At 43.2% G+C, this 18,551-nt stretch overlaps 1 protein-coding gene across 4 annotated transcripts in view; it reads right to left on the reverse strand.

The window, feature by feature from the left end:
* The window catches only part of SVEP1 (sushi, von Willebrand factor type A, EGF and pentraxin domain containing 1), a 323,106-nt gene that overhangs the window by 89,256 nt on the left and 215,299 nt on the right, over positions 1–18,551 (reverse strand). For all 4 annotated transcript variants that reach the window (XM_083183977.1, XM_083183959.1, XM_083183968.1 and 1 more), the window contains exons 24-26: positions 8,561–8,762; positions 2,486–2,643; positions 1,256–1,457 (exon numbers count right to left, since the gene is read on the reverse strand). In XM_083183977.1, the coding sequence (XP_083040103.1) occupies positions 1,256–1,457; positions 2,486–2,643; positions 8,561–8,762 (562 nt within the window). The remainder of the gene's footprint in view (positions 1–1,255; positions 1,458–2,485; positions 2,644–8,560; positions 8,763–18,551) is intronic.

The raw sequence follows: 18,551 nt of genomic DNA on the forward strand, positions 1-18,551 counted from the left end.
GATATCTTTCTTCCATTACCTGAAAATCCTGGTGGAACAGTTTATCCTGTTCTTTGCTTAAATCACCTAGATTGGACCTGAAGCCATGTAACTGGCTGTGCAAAAGATGTACTCACGTTGGCATCTACAGTACTTTGTCGAAAATATTTGCATGTTTTGGACTAATTCCTGATAGTTGTCTGTCTTTTGATTGCCTAAACAATTTTGAATGACAGACACATAACTCAGGCCTAAGTTTCAGTCATAGATGTGGTAAAAATTGGATCCTTCACCAGTTTCCGTAACTGTGGGCCATCATAAATTTCTGCCTTTAAATTTTCAGTACTAAGAGATGGAAAAGTTCAACAATATACGTGTAACAATCACCTAACTTAGCCAATGCTTTTACAAATTGTTTCATTAAACCCTGTTCGATATGGAGAGGCAGCAGTATGATTCTTTTTTCCTTTTGATTAAGGGCTTATTGATTTGAGGTCCTACAGTTGCTGCCAGTGCTATTGTTTTGAATGACTATCCCATAAGCATATGTATCAAGGATACTTATGCCGTATACTCACAATCTGACCTGGCAGCCGTTGATACCGATAACTGTTAACTATGAAGAACATTATTAAACCCACCAGACAGATTGGACAGATTAATTTTTGTGTGTGTACCCAGATTCAGACATCTGACCCCACTGTTTTGCAGGGGTCATAGCATCATCTATAAGAAGGACCACAGTAATTACAGCAACCACTACTGGACAACAGGCCATAGGTTAACACATAAAAAGGTTGACATGGATTAGGTCGACAGAGTAGAAAGGTTGACACAAGCAATAGGTCAACATGCAAAAGGTCAACATGAAAAGGTCAACATTATTTTTCCGTTTTTGTTGTTGTCTGGTGTATGGACACCGTATAAGTTTAGCGCATCCACTCACATGCCCCAGCTTTGGGCACGGTGCCTCGCTACGCCCAGCACACTATTATATGTCCACTTGGATAGTAAAGAATAAAAAAATACCTGTTTTCTAAAAAACTAATGTTGACCGTTTTCATGTCGACCTTTCCCACGTTGACTTATTGTATGTGTCAAACTTATGACCATGTCGACCTAAGGTATGTTGACCTTTTTCCTGTGTTGACCTAAGGCCTATCGACCAATAGTGGTTGATCTACTGACTGTCAACCTATTTATTGCTGACCTGTTTTGCTTATCAAGGTACTGTAAAGGAAATCAATGGCAGTGTTAGCATTGGTGTTTTAGTTACCCGTTATAGTCTGTGAGTAGAAATGCATTATCAATGCCGTTGTCAATAGCATATGATATTGGTGTTCCATAATTTGTGGCATCAGATGATCTCATCCAGAAAGCACACGTGATGGCACTCAGTGTGGGTAGAACGTTATCCAGGATTACATAGCCATATATACCAGATACTTCAAATTCCAGATTAAATCCAGAGGACTGTTCTGCACCAAACAAAAACATTTTAGCTTTTTGATCCACAATTGTACACGGTGCGATGTACTCTGTGCATTATGAACTAAATGCAATACAATCTACAGTAGTTCAAAAAGTATGTGCAGGACTGTGTGGGCACCTTTATAATACATATAGAAAGATGTTTACAAAATCAATAAAAAAGCTTGATATAAAGATTAAAAGGAGGAAAGTAAATGCATTATGTTAATAATATGGTGAATAAAATGTTAATTGTTAAACATATTTAGTACGTGGTTAGCTAGACACATTATATTAAGGGGGTTATTTATTAGTTATTCAAGGGCGCAACTACCATAGGTGCAAGGGGTGCAACTGCTATGGGGCCCAGAGATGAAGGGGGCCCATCTTTGCTGTTTAACTAAAATGTTTTACATACATTTATCACCATTAGTTGCTAAATAGGGGGCCCTTACAAACTTTTTATTAATCACAAAAGGTCAAATTAGACAGTACAAGAACATTCTCCAGGGTGGAGAAGCACTCTGCTTCTGTACTGTTGCTGCTGGCTCCCACTGCACCTGTCAGACTGTGTGACAGGTAACAGCACTGGCAGATGTATTTGCTGACCGGCTCCAACTCAGCCTGGTCGCCTGTGCTTTGGGGATTTCCGTTAACTGCTGGAACTAAGCTCAGAAGATGTGCTCATGTTAGTGGTCTCTTTCGGGTGCAGTTAGCCGGAGATACTGTACTGTATGGACCTAGAAAAAGTGGTCTTCACCTTATTGGTGCAAGACCAATGTAGAGATCCTCCTCCATCCCTACCCTGGGGGAAGGGGAAGGGGGCTTACCCTGTCAAGGATGATGTGTGTTTTGGGTGGGAGGGCCCAAGCATATAGTTTGCAAGGGGGAGCAAATTATTATCATTTATCAGCTGAATACTACTAAAATGAAGACTCTAGAAATAGTGATAGTAGCAAATAAAAATGGATAGAACATGGGGAGTTAACAGCAGAAACCCATATGTGTTTTCAGCAGTAATCAAAATGAGCAATACCTGTTTCACACCTGCTTCCTGCAAATCCTGGTGAGCATTTACACTTATAAGATTTTATGCCATCTATACATTTAGCCAGGTTAAGGCATGGACTGGATTCACATTCATTGATGTTAATTTCACAGAATTTTCCCGTAAAACCTTGCACACACTGGCACCTATAGCAAAAAGCAAAGCAACAGATTACATCTACTGTACATGAAGAAACAAATACCATAACAGCTGTGAATGCAACAAAATACAATAAGCAGTGTATTAGGGATACGGTCATTGGGTCACCACCAAGTAGGCCAACAAGCATTTAGGTCGACATGCAGGAAGGTCGACATGACTATCAGGGCCGGCGCCACCACTAGGCAGGTTTAGGCATTTGCCTAGGGCGCCGGCCACTGGAGGGCGGTAGTGAGCTGCAGCCAGCCAGCAGCAGCAGCAGGAAGGAAGCTACCGCAGAGGAGAGCCAGAGGAAGGAGCTGGAAGCTGCCTGCAGCGATCAACAAGCGGTGAGTGATTTCCCAAATCCCCCTTCTCCCCCTCCGCTGGAGCCCGCCCATAAACTTGCTGTCTCACTGACAGTCGCAGTCCCTATCCAGCAGCAATGTCCGGAGGCGTGAGGCGACCACCCCAGCCCCCCGCCAGCTAAGTCAGCCGCAATCCGCTCCCCCCCTGGTGTGCTGGACTGACACCAGCCGAGCACACACGGCAATCTCCGGTGGGTGGAGGAGCCGTCGCCCGCCCCCCTCCAAGCCACCCGCCCAGCAATCCGCTCCCCCCCGGTGTGCTGGACTGACACCCATGGCCGGCGACAGGGGGGGTCAAGGGGGACATGTGTGACGGGCCCCGGCGATCTGAAGGGCCGCAGGGCCCGTCTGTGTCACCCCCGTTGATGCGCGGCACGGGCAAGCACCAGTGGGTTCTGTGGTGGGTGCCGGCGCACTGACATTCCTGTGGCTGGCTGTCACTGCGGCTGAGCTGAGCCGCGCTGGTGATTCTCTCCTCTCAGGCAGTAATAATCGCGTGAGATCAGCCTGAGAGGAGATGCTCCCCAGCATCTCCTCTCAGGCTGATCTCACGCGATTATTACTGCCTGAGAGGAAAGAATCACAATTTTGAAAGGGACCCCCGCCAATCTGCAGCGCTGCGCTCTCTCTCCACTGCGCTGATTGACAGAGGCTGAGCTGCTGCTGCTACCTGACCTGATCCCTTCTCCTCAGCCTCCTGGCTTGCATGCTGTCAGCAAGCTCCGCCTCCTCCTTGCAAGTTGCAATGAACTTGCTCCCACTGCTTATAACTGCTCTCTGTCTACTGGGAGTCCCAGCAGCAAGGCAGACAGAAGCTCCGCCTCCCAGACCAGGAGGAGGCAGTTACTTGCAGAGGAGTATGGGGCTCTCTGGGGACATGTGTGTTCCGGGCCACCCTCCTCCAAGTTGAAGGTACCATGCTTGATAAATAGGAACAGAACAGATGGAGTTGACAGTGTCCCAGCAGGGGGCGGGGCTTCCTAACACCGAGTACAGCCAAAACTGCTGCACTCTGACATGGCTGAACGGAGGGCTGGAGCTGCCAGTGCCACAAATCTGTAAGGTACTATGTATGTACCGTATGTGTCGGCATAACTTTGTACTGTGTGTTTCTGTGCATGTATGTGTCGGCATAACTGTGTACTGTGCGTGTCTGTGCATGTATGTGTCGGCATAACTATATACTCTGTGTGTGTGTCTGTGCATGTATGTGTCGGTTAACCATGTACTGTATGTGCATGTATGTGTTGGCTAACTTTGTGCTGTGTGTCTGCATGTATATGTCAGCGTTATGTGTCTACATATATGTGTCGGCATAACTATGTACTGTAAGTTTGCATATATGTGTCGGAGTAAATATGCACTGTATGTGTCCGTGCATGTATGATTTGGTGTTACTATGTACTGTATGTGTCTGCCTCTATGTGTGGCGTAACTACTGTATGTGTTGGTGCATGTATGTGTCTGCGTTTGTGTGTACTGTATGTGACTGCAAATATGTATCGGTGTAACTATGTACTGTATGTGTCTGTGCATGTACTGTGTGTGTCAGCGTTACTGTATGTTTCTACATATATGTGTTGGTGTAACTATGTACTGTATGTGTCTGTGCATAGGGATGTGGTTAACATCCCTGCAGACTAAAGTATACAGGGTGGTTTAGCATTAGGCCTGAGGGGGGGTTGTGTTTAATCACTAGCAGGGGCTTAGGGTTAGGCTGCGTGGGGGCAGGGAGTTTGTTGTAATGCCATGTGGAGGGAAGCTTTGTGTTAGGCACTTAAAAGCATGGGGTTAGGCTGAGGGGAATGGGGGTTAGGGTTCAGCTGCAAGAAGAGAGAGTTAGGGGAGCAGGCAGGAGGTAAGTATGCTTACCGGACCCCTGTCGGGATTCCCTACATCTAGATGCTAGCATTGATATTCTGATGACCGCTGGCATCTTGTCCGTATTCATATCTGTATTCCTGTGCATATATGTGTCTGTGTGACTTTATATATCAGATGTGTCTATGTACCTGTATATAAGTGTTTATGTACTGTTTAGGTAACTGTATACATGTGCTGTGGATCCCTCCTAGCAATGGGGGGGGGGGGGGGGAGGGGTGTAAAGGGCGGAGGGGCCCCAGAAATATCAGTGTACAGGGCCCCAAGATTTCTGTTGCCAGCCCTGCACACCAGCCGGGCACACACGGCAATCTCCGGCGGGTGGAGGAGCCGCCGCCCGCCCCCCTCCAAGCCACCCGCCCGCCCAGCATTCCGCTGTCCTGGCTCCAGGCTCCAGTCAGTGCTGCCTGGCTGCTGAGCCTGGCTGTACAGTACTGTACACACAATTTATAAAAACATAATAACCCAGTCACTGTGTCATATATTCACACTGATATATATATATATATATATATATATATATCTCCTATACAAACCTTGTATTTATAGACTGTTATTTTTAATTTCACAAAAGGATGTAAGAATCAGGACAATCCCCATAGCCTATATGATATAGGCTATGGGAATTGTCCTGATTCTTACACACTTTTGTGTAATTAAAAATAACAGTCTATAAATGTAAGGTTAGTCACACAGAGCATCCCAGTTTGCTCAGTGGCAGGGGAAGTGTTGTGGTGCAAGTTTTTTTTTTTTGGGGGGGGGGGGGGGGGGCGGTATCCTGTAGGTTTGCCTAGGGCGCCGAGATCCCTTGCACCGGCCCTGATGACTATAGGTCGACATGGGTTAGGTCAACAGGGTCATTAGGTCAACAGGGTTAAAAAGAAAGGGTCGTTAAGTCAACATGGGGAAGGTTGACAGTCAAAAGGTCAACATGTTTTTTTTTTTTTACTGTTCTTTGACCCGATATGTGCCAACAGGCAGTATTTCATGCCCTACCATCCACTAGGGCGTGGTAGGAGAATAAAATAGTGTGCCGAGCATAGCGAGGAACCGTGACCAAAGCATGGCAAGCGCAGCGAGCCATGCCAGGGGATGCGGTGGTACGTTTCGGTGTTCATGTCCACACAACATGTGCTGACAGGCGGTATTTCATGCACTACCATCCACTAGGGCGTGGCGGGAGAATAAAATAGTGGGCCGAGCATAGGGAGCACCATGCCCGAATCATGCTGCACGTAGCGAGCCATATGAGGGGACGCGGTGCTACATTTTACTGTTTATAATGACTGTGTCAACTTTCGGACGGAAAAAAACATGTTGACTTTTTCACTGTCGACCTAACCCATGTGTACCTAAAGTCATGTCGACCTTCCTGCATGTCGACCTAAAGTCATGTCGACCTAAAGTCATGTCGACTTACTTGCTGGTGACCTAGTGATCCATACCCATGAATTATACTCTTTTCACACCAAAATCCCAGTAGTGCCTGGGTTATTGAGCACATTGGCATTAAATCCGTTTACACCACAAGCTGGACCTGGACTATTGTTGAGGCTTCCTCTTTGCCAGAATTTGAGACCCAGATTGAATGATCTGGGTTACCTCTCTACAATGCCCCTTATCATGAGTTCTTCCAGGGACCATCCCTGCTCGATACCGGTATTGGAATCCTAGGTCACTGGGCCCAGGTTATTTATTAAGGACCCTTTCACACCGAGCTGTGACTATGGTTAACCCAGCAATTACCTGGGTTATTGTGGTTGTGTGGAAGGAGTATTATTATGAGAATGTGAGGGAGTTTGGTGTTATACTGTAAGAGAGTGCACTATTTCAACTCAGAGGCCACATAACACCCAGACTGACACACATATTAGATAATTATCCAACTAATTTCAATCAAATAATTTGTCTATATGCTTGAAGACATAAATGATAAGAATCTGTCCATATAGTTTGCAAAAGAAACAATGCACAATGTCTTGCAGAGAAGGACACACGTCTCTGAACCACATATGTAAAAGTAATAAAATACTCTGCCTTAGTGGTGTAAAAGTGGTGCACCAAGCTTCAAAAAGGGATAGTGGAAGTGTAAGTGGAGGGTGATAAACAACCAGCCCCTTACGGCCATGCTACAGACTGGCTTTGAAAAATGACAGTTAAGAACTGATTGGCTGGTTGCTCATCACTCTCCACTTTATAATTTTTTGAAGTTTGGTACATCTGGCCCACTGTTATTATTTATTTATTTACAGTTGTTAATATAAAGCAGCATATTCCGTTACGCTTCCCAATTGGAAAAAGTGAGAAGACAAACTGAGTAGTGACAAACCGACATAGAGGTAGGAGGGCCCTGCTTGGAAGCTTACAATCTATAGATGTATTCCATTTATTCTTTTTAAAGAATGCATCTAATTGGCTCATACAATAAGTCATTATATTCAGGGCCGGCGCCACCACTAGGCAAGGTTAGGCATTTGCCTAGGGCGCCGGCCACTGGAGGGCGGTGGTGAGCTGGCCTGGCCAGCAGCAGCAGCAGGAAGCTACTACGCACGTCGCGTCCGCAGAGGAGAGAGGAACTAGAAGAAGGCGAAGCTGCCGGCTCAGCTGCAGAGACTCCACAGCAACAAGTGCAGCTTGTGAGTAATTATTCGGTCCCCCCCCCCGCCAGAGCCCGCCCGTGTACATGGCTGCGCTGACAGACAGTAGTCAGTCAGTCGCCCGGTCATCAGGCCTACAGCAGCCAGTGGGAAACTTCGGCGGCGGGCTGTAAGTTTGCCTAGGGCGCCTAGATGCCTTGCACCGGCCCTGATTATATTCAACTAATGAATATACACTTTTTTACAACTTTTTTCAATTAAATGTTCAAACGTTCAATTTAAAATGGTATCAAATCAATTATTTGGCTGGTTTTTTTTTGGTTATAATGAATATTAATTGTGTATTTATTTAACTTTTTTGCTATTATAATTGCATTTCATTATATTCCACTGCATCTATATACTTCTATCAAAACTGCACTAAGGGACTGTTACTTAAGAATCACAATTATGATATCATAAACACGATACAGTATACCCAGCCCTATTCAACACGTAATATTTTGACATACTGTATTCTGTGTCCTTCCCAACATGACCCTCTCCAGGAGGGACAGAATGCTCTACGCCTGGACTTTCATCAGTTTATGATTACCATCACCTGTGGAGAAACTACTTTCTTATTAACTAACCAGATCAAAACAGGTGACACCAATCACACATTAAGCGGGAAATCCAGTAACAGAGCATTTTTGTCCCTGCTGGAGTGGGTCATGTTGTGAGGTATGATTCAGGGCCCAGAACTAGTACAATATCTCAGACCAACTGAATTGGTTAATATAAGGGTCCAGATGCACTAAGCTTCAAAAGTGATAAAATGGAGAGTGATAAACAACCAACCAATCAGCTCCTAACTGACATTTTCAAACACAGTCTGTGACATGACAGGTAGGAGCTGATTGGCTGGCTGTTTATCACTCTCCATTAGTGCATCTCGCCCAAGGACTTTTTCAGACACCTCTATATAATGTATACTTTGCCCTCGCTACAAGTAGCTATATATACAACTAAAGAGATTACCTGTGTTCCAGGTAATTTTACACAGAGTTTGTAGCCTTACTATAGCAAAGGGTCATCACCTGAAGCTATTAATTCCATCAGTGCAGGAAGCCCCATTCTGGCAAGGTCCACTCTGGCATTCATCAATGTTGTGTTCGCACAGTTTGCCGGTATACCCAGAAGGACACACACACTGAAAGTCTCCCTTTAGGTCCTTACATTCCCCATTGTTTAAGCAAGGTTTTGACAAACACTCATCTATTTCTATTTCACACCGTGTGCCTGGAAAAAAAAATAAAGTAAAACAAGTTAATGTTTGATTACTTGGATCTACACAAAACACATTATTTAGCATAATGTTTGCAACAATGCCTTAATCCACAAGCTACATACCTGTAGATATGTACTGTACCATACCTCCCAACATGACCCTCTCCAGGAGAGACACATTGCTCTGTTTCTGGGCTTTCCACTTAATTTATGATTACCATCAGCTGTGGTAAAATGCCTTTCTTGTCCATTAACCTGTTTAAAACAGGTGATGGCAGTCATTAATTAAGAGCAAAGTCCAGAAACAGAGCATTCTGTCCCTCCTGGAGAGGGTCATGTTGGGAGGAACTGCATATCTAGTCCAACACTGCACCCTTTCCAATTTCCAATTTATTGTGTGTCAGCTCAAAACGGCAATTTCCATCATAGATTGGTTATCATAGGACTTCAAGAAATGAATTAGTTTGTACATTTCTCTGGTCTTAACCTACTTACCAGATCTGACTGCCATTCACATAGACATCTATAGGGATGACAGAATTGACAAGAGCTTTTACCACTGGAGAGGCTTCAGGAAGCCTTGTTGGTTCACAGCCTACTGTATGTGCGAACCTTAGCAATGCTTGCATTGCCATTACTAGGTTGCCAGTGATTGGGAGAATTAGCCACCATGACATTGTAAATAACAATTGTACTTCATTTTGCAATGACACATAGTGATAGTTACAGGCAAACTGGAAACTACTAATTATAAACAGGACCCTACGGTAAGAGCTAGGGTAAGGGATAGTTTTAGGGTTTGGTACTATTGGGAGGGTCAGGGTAATGCTGCAGGAGAATTAGGGTTAGGATGATGTAGGAAATGATGAGGGTCTGTGGGAGGGGTTGATTAGGGTTAGGCTGCATCAAGGATGGGTTAAGATGCGGGTTAAATTGCTTTCCAAAATCCATCAAGATTTTAAATGTCAGGGTGCAGCTGTTGGTATTCTGACCAGGATATTGGTTAGATACTGATACCCATTACCAACCCACTCCTATATATCAATACTAACCATGCCTCCCTTACCCTGTAACCCAATCTCCTTTCTCTAGCTGAGTACTAAATTGTACAATAATACAAAGCTCATCCTATACACTTTCTTTAAGGTATACTGTATATTATGAAAAAGGGAAAACAATTTGTTTCAAAAGATACAGTAATGTCCAATCCAATATACTGTAAGCAAGAATGTCAGTTACTGTTTCTCTCTCTCTTGCTTCATATTCTCAGGTAATGTGAACTACTGATAACTAATACAGTTACAGTAATCTCTATGTATTATGGAGGGGTGGGACGTGGCTTGGTGTAGCATGGAGTAGCAGCAGCACGCTGCAACTCCCTCCATGAGATCCTGAGAAACCAGCCGTTTTTTTCCCCTGGTGGAATCCCAAAAAAACAGCTAAGATGCGGGGACAATAGAAGCCGTGTATCCCTTCTACTCACCCTGATGCACAGAGGTAGCGAGTACACCGTGGATGCTGTGGATGGATGGTGGACTGGCGGGGACAGAATAGCAGAGCACACTCCGGATGTCTGGCCGGAGCGGAGGCGCTAAAATCACGTAAGTAGCTGCGGGCAGCCAGTGCAGCAGCAGAAGCCGCAGGAGACTACCCAGTCTGCCAGCAGAACAGCGGATCGGGCAGTGGCGTGGCGGATAGCAAGGGAATTGTAGTATAACACCGCTACCTTTCCCGGCACCAGTGCAAAAGAGTGAAGCAGTGGCAGCAGCACAGACAAAGGACCGTGGACAGGCCTTCTTTCTAAGGGACACAGGATACACACAGCGGTGAAGTGTGTGTAGAGGTGGCCATGAGTAAAACACTTTAAAGATTACAGCTGTTGCAGGAGTTAATGTAGCAGACAAGAACTGTGTCACTGTATAAAGTATATCTCCTGCTACCTTGAACTGCGGGAGTAGAGAGTATATATATAACAGACTGTGGCCCTGGATGTATATGCTGATATGGTCAGATTGAGTACCTAAAGCGAAAGGTGTTGCCATCTAAGCGGCATACAGATAAAGTAAGGCCTGAGCAAGGAACCGTGTGCTCGAGGTGCCTCTCTATAAACTGCCCGCAGACGGTACCTCCTTATAAATCGCCCGCAGACCTAGAGTCTTGCATCTGTAATGCTGGAGGGAAATACAGAGTGCTGCTAGAACCGTCTAACCACATTACCCACACGCCCCTAATAGCTGCCTGCTGGGTTTAACGAATCTTGTCCGTTTGAGGTACAGCGGCCTCCACTCCTTCATTTGACTGCCTGCTGTGCAAGATCAATCGAGTGGCTAATAAATTCAGTGTCCTCAGATTGTGCGCCTGTAAAACAGAGTAATGGTAAAAGGGGCTGCAGCAGCGGCTGCTGCTGCAAAACTAGAAACATTTTCACGCAACTCCACAGCACAAAGCGTTCCTAGTATTCCATCACGGCATGCTGAACTGGAGAGCTCCATTAGTGAGCCTGCTCAATCTACACAACAAATATTACTAGCAATATCCAGTTCTGAGCAAAAAGAAATGGAAAAGATTGGACAAGTGCAAATAGATGTTTCCCTGCTGAGGCAAGACTTACAAAAAATGAGGGAGAGAGTAACTGAGACAGAAACTCGCATATCACAGCTGGAAGACACTACTATCCCTCTAAAAAATAAAGTTACAGATCTGTCTACGCAAGTGGCATCCATTCAAACTAAGCTCTCAGATATGGAGGGAAGATTGAGGCGGAATAATATCCGTATAGTAGGCCTCCCAGAACGTGCTGAAGGAACAGACACAGGGAAATTTATTGAGGGGTGGCTGACACAAACATTCACTAAGGAAGTGTTCTCTCAACAATTTGCGGTAGAACGAGCGCACAGAATACCAGGAGGAACACCCAAGCCTGGCGCCCCCTCAAGAACACTAATAGCTCGCCTGTTACATTATAAAGACAGGGACACTGTGTTGCGCTTGGCCCGGACAAAAGGCGAGATACTATACGATAATCACACAATATCTCTCTACCCTGATTTTGCTATTGAAGTGTGGAAGAATCGAGCCACCTTCACCCAGGTCAAACGCAAACTGCGGGATAAAAACATACAATACTCAATGATATTTCTAGCAAAATTGAGGATTGTGTATGAGAACTCAAAGCGATTTTTTGCCAGTGCCATAGAAGCTGAAAAATGGGTGGAGTCTAGACTAGACTAGACTTTTTGCATAAACATGAGAATAAGGGATGAAGAAATTATATAGATTGCTGTTTTTTTGTTTTTTTTTTAACAACCGCTCCCATAACCTCCACTGGAGGTACAACTAAGAGAACTAAAATTTTGGAGCCAATGGGATATAGGGCCAAAGGATGCCCCAATTGAAGGTGTACATACCTGCACATATATGACAACTATAGGATGGTACAGGCTGAAGTCAAATAGCATTGGTTGAACATTGAGTGATAAAAACTTCCTATCTGGGCTATAGGAAATATGGGTGAATAATGGCGACTTAATTGGATAACGGCCTAAACAGGCTAATCAAAGTGTGCTTTAATTTCTTCTCTGCTTTTTCTACTATCCCTTTCTCTTTTCTTAAAATTTGAGTGTGATATTCTGTAGGGCGCAAGATAAAGCCGAGGTTAAGCCGAAAAATGATATTGCTGTACATTAGGGGACACTAAGGTTTCTTCTTTTTCCAGCTGTGTTTTTGTTTTTGAATAATAAGTAGTATTTATCACTAAGGATTCAATTAGAGGTATGACCTGAAAAGGCCAAGTGAAGTGTGCTATATTTCTTCATTTTTTTTCCACTAACCTCTACACTTCTAATGTTGAGCGTTATATTATAAAAAGAAAATGATATTCTTCACTTTGACACTAATGTTTACATATTTGATTGATTATGAGAGTTAGGGGGATCCAATACTAAGGATTTAATTAGATACACGGTCTGAGAAGGACAATCGTGGTGTGCTTTATTTCTTCTCTGTCTTCCTTACTATCCTTTATATATCATATTTTGAGCGTAAAATATATTGTTAATTGCGGAATATGTAAGAAAATGTTATTTGTTGAACACGGGGTGGTACTAAAGTCTGCTTAGCTAAATTATCCAAGAGAGTTATGGGAGATTTAATAACAAGGACCTAACCAGATAGAGGGCCGGAGAAGGCCAATTGTGGTGTGCTTTATCTTCCTCTCTGTCTTTTTTACTGTCCTGTATATTTCTATTTCTGAGTGCTAAATTATATATGAGAGAAAGGGAGGATCTAATATTAAGGATCCAATCAGATACACGGCCCAAGAAGGTGTACTTTATTTCTTCTCTGTCTTCCTTACTATCCTATATATATCATATTTTTAGTGTAAAATATATATGTCAATTGCGGAATATATACGAAAATGTTAAGATTAAACTAACAAGGATATTTGGTAAATACGGGGTGGCATTAATGTTTGTTTAGCTAAATTACCCAAAAGAGATCTGGGAGATTTAATATCATGGACATAACCAGAAAGTGGGCTGAGAAGGCCAATCGTGGTGTGCTTTATCTTCTTCTCTGTCTTTCTTACTATCCTTTATATTCAAATTTTGAGTGTTCTAGAAGTGATGCTATGTGTGTATATCGTAGGACAATGTTAAGGCTAAACTGAAATATATATTCCTTCATATAAGGGGACAACAAAAGATTGGTTTGCCAACTATCTAAGAGAGATAGGAGGGATTCAAGATTTAAGATCCAAATAGACATAGGGCCTAACAAGGCCAATCGCAGTGTGCTTTATTTCTTCTCCGTCTTTCTCGCTATCCTTTCTATTCAAATATTGAGCGTAATATATATATATGTTAATGGTGGATCAGGCAGGATAAAGATAAGATTAGAATCGAAGGATATAGGCCCAGACTGGGCGATATTAATGCCACCGCCCAGATAAACAGTTAACAGGGGTTCTAAAGATCTAGCACCAAATTGTCCAACTATATAATTGGTCCAAGAAGGCTAACTAAGGACGGTGATCCATTAATAGCTATGCCTTTCTCATTGCCCTTTATGTTATGATCTAAATGATATAGTAGACATGGCAAATGTGGAATAACATTGATTGGATTGAAAGGGGGTATTTATATATGCTTGGATAAAAAAAAAAAATTCTCTCTCTCTTCCCTCCACCAGGGAGAAGAGAGTAATGGATTTGTAAAATGATGGAGGGAGTACTAGTATGCTAAGGATAGAGGTGGGAGTTCGCTCTCATAGCCCCTGTATGGTATAGTAAGTGTAGCTATCACGGGTAGGGAGTTAGGTATTCCTCCGGGTTGAGGTTATACAGGGAGGGTTAGGGTGGGTATTGGGGGGCATATGTTTGTAGAAATGACGAAATAAATTGTAAACCAAGTCACATGGTGCATATTCAAGGTTGTAATTGTTTGTTCTCTTAATTGGTATAAGAGATTATTACAAAGATTTTCTAAAAAGAATGGAGGGTGTCGCATTGATGTTATACTCACTGAAGGTCTCATGTACAGGGGTATACCCCAGAGAATTGTCTATTGGACAGTAAGCGCAGTAAGTAAACACTCCTATGACTTGACACATGGCTAGGCGACCGCAGGGATTAAGCCTCATGAGTTGGAATGTTAGGGGTCTTAACAATAAAATCAAAAGATCACTAGTTATGTCCCAAATATGTAAGGATATTTGCAAGGAGATAAGGTTAATGCGCTAAAAAAGCCATGGATAGGGCCAATGTACCACTCAACTTTTACCTAAAATGCTAGAGGGGTGGCAGTTTTAGTAAAGAAGTCAGTAAATTTCCGGGTGGATAAGAGTAAGATTGACCCCAGGGGCAGATACGTGTTTCTTAAAGCCATTCTAAACTACAAGCCTATATATATTCTTGCAGTATATATACCGCCCCCATATAATAATGAGGTTCTGTGTGACCTATTAGAATTTACATCGGACTATCCTGAAATCCCAGCGATATGCATGGGCGACTTTAACAACGTCATGTGCAAAACAAATGATAGATGGAAAGAGATCGGTGCAAGAATGTCTATAGTGGATAATATCCTTCCCATTGCCTTTTCAAAACTAGTGGGAGAAATGGGACTGGTGGATATATGGCGGATAAGGAACCCCGGGGTAATGCAGTTCTCATGTTACTCATCTACACATAATACCTTTTCAAGAATAGATATGGCTCTGATATCTCCCATATTGACTCCAGCGGTCACTGAGATCAAATACTTGCCACAGGGAATTTCAGATCACTCCCCTATTATATTAAAAATAAATTTAAATCTGGATCACGGTGAGGTGGCCTGGAAGCTAAACCCCTTTTGGATAGAAGTAATGGGAACCGATAGGGAACTAGTATCCGAATGGGAAAGATATGTAGAGGATAATAGATCATACCATGACATCAACATCAAACATGATGCTTTAAAAGCAGTCATGCGTGGAACATTTATCAAAAAGATCACAGAGACTAAAAAAAAAGGTAAAGAAGAGGAAAACTATCTAGAGAGTAAATACCAGCAGTCGGAAGCAGAATATATAAACACCGCTACAATCAGTGCTAGAACTCAATTGCTAGATGCTAAACGTGAATGGCTGGAATACTTATATAATAAATCAAATAGACAGCTTCAATTCTCTAAACATTGGCATTATTACCAGACAGATATAGGGGGCAGTCAGCTGGCATTTTTGGCCAAGAAGGAAAGTAGCAACAACATAATATCCAGTATTAAGAACCATCAGGGTAAAATATGTTACACGGCAATAGAGATGGTGGAAGTGTTTCAGAAATACTATACCGCGCTGTATGATTCTTGAAGTACGATGGACACAAAACAGTTAGAGGAATATCTAAGTCAAGTAACTATGCCCCCTCTTTCAGAAGCAAATGCCCAGATGCTTGAGGCTACATTTACAACAGAGGAGGTGAGGCTGGCTATATCCTCTCTCCCGGCTTCTAAGGCCCCAGGTAGAGATGGTATTCCATCAGAAGTTTACAAAAAATTTGGTGACTTTTTTGTTCCATATCTTGCCGAACTGTTTAACGCACTCTTAACATGAGGTTCAATACCAACTACTATGACAGAGGCATTAATTATCCTGATACTAAAAAAAGACAAGGACCCTCTACTTCCAGAATCATACAGGCCCATTTCTTTGTTAAATGTAGATGTAAAAATTTTGGCTAGAATGATAGCCACACGGCTAAATGGAGTGATAGAGACAATAGTACACCCAGACCAATCAGGACTTATGCCAGGGAAAACCACGACCCATAACCTGCTACGCCTGTATTATCATCTCCAGAGGGAGCAGAGCCGGAAGTCGGGGGCCTTGGTTGTGTCTCTGGACGCGGCCAAGGCCTTCGACACAGTGGAGTGGAATTATATGTGGGCAGTCCTTCGGAAATTGGAATTTGGACCCCACTTTATCAAATGGATTCAGATGTTGTATGCAACACCTGTAGCGAGGGTCTCGGTAAACGGGCATGTTTCAAACTTTGAAGAGGGGCACACGTCAAGGATGCCCTCTCTCCCCGGCTCTGTTCTCACTGGCAGTTGAACCGCTGGCATGCTTAGTACGATCAGATCCGGAAGTGAGAGGTATACAAATGGGAGAGATAGAGGACACCATAGCCCTATATGCAGATGATATGCTGCTGTTTTTGCAAGACGCTGAGAGATCACTGAGACAAACGCTCAGAGTGGTGAATAGATTCAGAGATTTCTCAGGGTTACGCATAAACTGGGATAAGTACAGTATATTACCCATCTCAGGACATATTCCGGAGGACCACCAGTATACGCATCCACTAAGGTGGACTTCGCAAATTAAATATCTAGGTATATGGATAACCCCCTGCCCACAACGCTATGTGAAACTCAATGTTCATCCTGTGACAGCGGAATTTAAGGAGCGCATGCACATATGGAAAAAACTCTCGATAACTCTTATTGGGCGCCTAAATATATTTAAAATGGTAATTCAGCCAAAATACCTATATGTCTGACAAAATGCACCATTATATATATATCCCCAAAACAGTATTCTCAGGGATAGAGAAGTTAATAACATATTTCTTATGGAAAGAAAAAGCCCTGCGCATAGCAATAAAAACATTATACAACTCTAAAGAGCAGGGGGGTCTGGCTCTGCCGAATCTAAGAATTTATTATCTGGCATCGCAGGAAGCACACTTGGCTGGCTGGATCAACAATTCAAATGATCCTCTGCTGCGGGCTTACCTCAGGGAACAACTGGGACAATGGGATTCTCCAAATCTGTTTTTACTGTCGGGTATTTCTACGTATAAATTATCTCCCATTCTTCGACAAGCAATATTGATATGGAGACATTTTCAGTCGACCATGAATTGGTCAGAGTCTCCATTATGGTTCAACAAAAAATACCCAGAATTGGAGAAACTGTCCCTGGATAATATATGGTCTCAAAAAGGGATAGTGGGACTGGGGTAGCTATATAATGATGGCTGGCTCAAGTCCTTTCAACAGCTGCAAACTGAACATGGTATACTGAATGAGAACTTCTTTAGGTATTTACAACTATGGCATGCAATCCAAAGCCAATTCGGTGGGCTCACTATTGAAATTTCCCCATCACCGATGAAGTTAATGCTTCAGAGGATAGGTAATACAGGTCGGGTATCTAGACTATACAAAATCATTAATAACACACAGTACCAACCCTCACTGGAAAGATTGAAATTAAAGTGGGAGGCAGATGTGGGTCCATTGACAGTAGAGGAGTGGGAAGATTTATTGGGAACTATTAGGCATGCGACGGCATCTGTTAGATATCAGCAAATCCACTTCTATATAATGCACAGGATCTATCGTACTCCATTGGGAATGCATAGGGCTGGATTGAGAGCAGATAATAGATGACCAAGATGTGCTACACCAGAAGCAGGGTTCCAACATATGGTGTGGGATTGCCCAAAGGTGTACCATTTCTGGGAGCAGGTATGGGAAGATCTTAGACTGACAATCCCTGCAATCACCCAATTGAACCCTAGAGCCTGCCTATTGGGGCTGGAAATAGGGGGAGATAATTCACCAATGCTCTATCCATATGTTATTAGCTTAATTACGCTGGCGAAAGTAATAGTAGCCCGGGTGTGGTTTTCGACTAAACATCCAGCGCTTGCAAAATGGAGAGCACTGGTCAATGAGGTGATGAAACATGAAAAATATATGTTGTACTCTAGAAATTCACGCAAGAAATTTCATGATAAGTGGGACAGGTGGCGGAAAAATAATGGCGCAATAGAGTGACTTGGTAACGTCAAAATGTTCAAATTTTTGTATGTTATTTATGTATGCATGTAAGTAAGTATGTTAATGTGAATGTAATGTTGTGGGACATTTGTAAATTTTATATGAAAAAGATGAAATAAAGAATATTGAATTTAAAAAAAATCCCTACGTATTATGAAATAAAGTAGGTGTCTTCTTTGGGCTAATCTTGGGAACCGCTCAACATATTTTTATGCCGTTTTTACAATTTTATAGAACATTTGCCAAGAAAGTGGTGGTGTCAAAACAAATCTGAAACGGGATTCCTCCCCCCCCCCCCCCCTGGGCAGCGCAGGGAGGGGAATAATCGCGCTGGGGGCAGGGGTTCCCTACAGTGTATGTTATATCAGTGACGGGGTCCCTGCAGCTACTAGTTCCCATACGCTGCAGGGACCCCGCCACTGATATAACATACACTGTAGGGACCCCCTGCGTTGCGCTGCGCTGC

Source organism: Crinia signifera, chromosome 1, assembly GCF_055691185.1.
Source record: "Crinia signifera chromosome 1, ASM5569118v1, whole genome shotgun sequence".
Classification (NCBI taxonomy): domain Eukaryota; kingdom Metazoa; phylum Chordata; class Amphibia; order Anura; family Myobatrachidae; genus Crinia; species Crinia signifera.